Consider the following 4,256-nt stretch of genomic DNA (forward strand, 5'->3'; position numbering starts at 1 on the left):
AGGCCTCTGGTACAGATAGGCCTGCACACCTATCTGTAGATAGCCTACCTGAGACTTGTTTCTTTGTACGGGGATGGATATGCGCAGTGACTGTGTTAAATATCTCTCTCTCTCTCCAACTCTCCCTCTCTCTCTCTCTCTCTCTCTCTCCCTCTCTCTCTTTCTCACACACACACACACACACACACACACACACACACACACACACACACACACACACACACACACACACACACACACACACACACACCGCCCAACAGGCAGCCCACCGCAGCGCACAGAGAGACACGCCTTTTTCTCGGCTCGGTTGACGGGTCGGTGGGCAGCGGGTGCCGGTGATTGACCAGCTCCTCTCGCTGATCTGTCAGCCGTCTGGCTTGGCGCCTCCCCTCTCCTCTATAAATGTAGGAAATCTATGCAATCCTTTTACATCGAGCCTGCTGAAGTAGGAGGAACTGGAGGCTCCGCGGGATGTGTTGACTGACGACAATTCCGCCTTTTGGTTTCTTATTCCTCTCGATAATATTCGGTTGCATTAGAGTTGCTTTCGTCTTGTTTACAGCATCATATTGTAATCAGAAATACCTTTTGCTAACGTCTTTATTAGATTTTGTTCGCTGTCTCTGAGCCGCCGTTATCTAAGATGAAGGCTGTTACTCCAGTCCCCCCCCAGGACTCCTCCTCCAGCAGCAGCCAGCTCTCTCTGCAATGTCTGTCGAAGCAGAGCCTGAGCATCGCGCGGTGCAGGATAGAGGAGGAGGACCTGTTCTGCCTGCAATACGACATGAATGACTGCTACAGCCGGCTGAAGCGCCTCGTGCCCACAATTCCACAGGATAAGAAAGTCAGCAAAGTGGAGATCCTGCAGCATGTTATAGACTACATCCTGGACCTGCAGCTGGCCCTGGAGACGCACCCTACTCTCCATAAACAGCAGCCCCAGCGGACCGGGAGCTGCCCCCCCCCAGCCTCCACCACCAGCCGGACACCGCTGACTGTGCTCAACGTAGATCACCAGCAGGTAAGCTTTAATCAGCAGACACCACTTTCCATCCCTCGTTTCCAGCTGGACTTATCTGGGACTCCGGTTCCAGACTGCCGTCCGCCACTCGGGCTCAGACAAAGCGCGTCATGCGTGTGTTATTGTCCTTTTACTGATAGAAACAAATTGAGATACAAATCTAAATGCTTTACACTTCACATCACAGCCTTGAAAAAAATCATGCGTAAAAAACGCATTTAGTGGAGGTAACATTGCGCACTTGATTGCGGCTTTTATGATTTGCATGATAATGGCAGTGTGTGTCAGAGGCCTACCTTATCCCAGGATTGCTGAAGTACCTCTGGTCGCAGCCCACTCCACTGCGCACAATAAGGACTATTTGTTATTCAATAGGCTATAAGATCATTTATTATGGGCTGATATTCTGCTGCTCTGCTGCATATCATTTATTTTTGCTGGGCTTTAGGCCTTGTATTCATTTAGTCTTAAACCATGAAAGGTCAATCGTTTACGTGTTTCTTTTTCTTCTTATTTTAGAGGATGGCAATAGTAAAAAAGCCGGAGGATTCTATTTTATGCCGCTGAGATATAAGCACTGCAATGGTAAGTTGACCTAAAATATAATTATATATATATATATTTTTTTTTTAATCAATGATACACATGTGGCCAATAGATGGTCATAGAAGGGCCCCCATTAATTTGATAATTTAACCAATATGGTGTAAATTGACCATCTCTCCGGTGCTGGGGAGGCCAGTATATGTCAACGAAAATAATAATTGAGGAAGACGAATTTGGCACCTACCCTAGAGACAGCTGTGCTTTGCGCAATAACTGTCACTGGTGTAGCAATCTGAGAAGAAGAGAGGGTTAAAATCTCAGCTTGCCCTCTCTTTCATTCTTACACACACTCTCCTTCCTCCTTCTCTGGCTCTTTTGTTCTCTCTCTGTCTGTCCCTTCCATTCAATCTGGCTTTAATGTTAGATTCATAGCATTGAACATCAACACACCTGGGTAAGGCTAAGTCCTGATCCCGGTTTCTCAGTGGCTTCAGCAGCCTGAGGAGCTGGGCTTGTTGTCTGACCCGGTTTGTTTTGGTTTGTTGATCCAGCATGGCCTCTGTTTAGTCGGTGGCGCCAGTCAGTCTGGAGCTCTGCAGCTCACCCCCCCACCTCTATTCATCCCCTCCACAGGTGTGTAGGCTGCACAGAGCCGCTCCAAAGCCAGCAAAGCTTCGCCAGGGACTCACACCCGACTGGAGGCACAATCACCAGGGGTTTTCAAAACTGCTGCGCGGAATTCAACCCAAATCAAATCACTATATCAGCTCTTTTTTGTTCCTATGAAAGAGGAGTTAGTATGTAGACATCGAATTTCCCCTGTTTAAGTTCTTACTTCATCACTTAAAATGTTCTAACTTGAGTAACTATAGAATCCCTATGCTGCGAAGTTTTGTTGAAAACCCGTCTCTCAACAGCTATGAAAACTGTCTGTGAATTATGCTTAACTAAAATGGCCTCCAGTTTAAAGCTTTACTAAACTGCAAAAAATCCTTGTAAATGTTTTTGACATCTATTGTTTAAAATAGATGAATTGTGTTGAACAGGGATGTCCTCCCTGGAATTATAAAATGTTTGATATTGTAAAGAATAACAATTCTGTTTCGAGACAATTAAGAATGTACATATACACAAATGTTCTATAAAAGTATGTGAAAGGAAGACTTATAAGCTTAAAATACACTATTGTAATTATAAGATATTTTTATTAAAACCTTTTGTTGTCGTTATGTAAATATTGTGTTTAAACGTTGATGTCTTTAGTAAATTAACGTGGTTATGCTCTGCCAATGATGTCCTCAAATGATGATATCAGCTAATTATTTGCAGTGTTTTTGGAATAGTTGAATATGTAGCATGTCAGGCTCTAGCAGAGGTATTGAATGTGCACTGATCAGCCCTCCCTGTGTCGATATGTGCTGGAGTTCAACTTCTTTTATTATTTGCCCTGCTCTGTTTTCTCTTCAGTTGTTTTGTACTCATTAACTTGGACAACTTTGACCCGCCTGGAGCCATGGGTCGTTCCGCTGTTTGATCTGATACAAAGGCCTGATTCCATTCTGTGACATTGCACTCTTGTTAAAAATGTTATCTTAAGAGTTACAGCATTTTTGACAGTGTTTACAATGCCTAAACAATCACTGCACATTTCTGTTATTTATGCGCAGTCAAAGCTCCTCTTTGAGAAGTTAATGATTGATACAATGAAATCATTCAACTCTGGTTATGAATTGATGAAATATGTGAACATTAACAGACTCCTTTTTGACAACAACCAAGTGCTTTCAGGCTGGGGATGTCTTAAATTGAAATGTTGGAGAGTCAGCAGCCATAGTTAATGTAAAGATAAAAAAAGAGCCTTTATTTTTCATGACATTGAACGCCAAAATTACCTCACCACCTTCTGTACATGCAGTCTGCTGCACGGTGGACTGACCTTCACTGGCTCTGAGGAGTTGTCAAAACAATTAAAGTTTCCAGGAAGAATTGTGTCGTCTCAGCTTTTGTCTCAGGAGGCATTTGTTAGTGCTTTCAGTACGACACTGTCACAGGAAACAATGAGGAGAAAGAGGGAGGTGGGTAATGCTACCGAACTAAACATAATACATTATCTGGATTTGATTGGAAGCAAAGGGTGGATAAAGATTCAAATGTGGCCAATATCAAGTTTTTAAACCTGCTTTACGGTATTTAGTGATAAAGCTTTTATCGGCTTTTATTAATCCAGCCTCACACATTCCGATTGCAGTTATATAAGTGACCAATAAATCATTTGTGTCTAACTAAGTCAGGTTTTATTATTTCTAAATGCTAAAATAAATATTGTGCAAAACATTTAAAGGTGAAAGGGTCTATCTATATTAAAACGTTTAAGCTAGATTTACTATGTACTTATTTGGATTTGTGTCTATTTAATACAGGCATTTTGGTGAGAATTAAATTATTAAAATAATATAATTGGTTCAAATTATTCAAAACTAATTCTAAAAAGGAGAAGAGAACGTAAAATAAAACACACACTCGATTGAGCGAATTTTTTGTGGGATTTTACTTTATACCTTTATTCATCTTACAAATAGAAAAATCACAGCATTTTTGTTTACAATGATTTCATATTTTCATTTAATATGTTTAATACCTGCGACCCATGATGAGTATAAAGATTGAACACTAACTCTTCTCATATTAC

At 41.6% G+C, this 4,256-nt stretch overlaps 1 protein-coding gene across 1 annotated transcript; it reads left to right on the top strand.

Annotated features, from left to right (window-relative positions):
* Window positions 1-302: 302 nt before the first annotated feature.
* On the top strand, window positions 303-3,553 carry id4 (inhibitor of DNA binding 4). Its single transcript, XM_010792744.1, has 3 exons — window positions 303-1,021; window positions 1,541-1,606; window positions 2,201-3,553. Exons 1-2 carry the CDS (start codon window positions 644-646, stop codon window positions 1,586-1,588), a joined length of 426 nt encoding a protein of 141 aa, XP_010791046.1. The 5' UTR covers window positions 303-643; the 3' UTR covers window positions 1,589-1,606; window positions 2,201-3,553.
* The last annotated feature ends 703 nt before the right edge of the window (window positions 3,554-4,256 follow it).

Source organism: Notothenia coriiceps, unplaced genomic scaffold (assembly GCF_000735185.1).
Source record: "Notothenia coriiceps isolate Sejong01 unplaced genomic scaffold, NC01 NC01_scaffold00001839, whole genome shotgun sequence".
Taxonomy (NCBI): domain Eukaryota; kingdom Metazoa; phylum Chordata; class Actinopteri; order Perciformes; family Nototheniidae; genus Notothenia; species Notothenia coriiceps.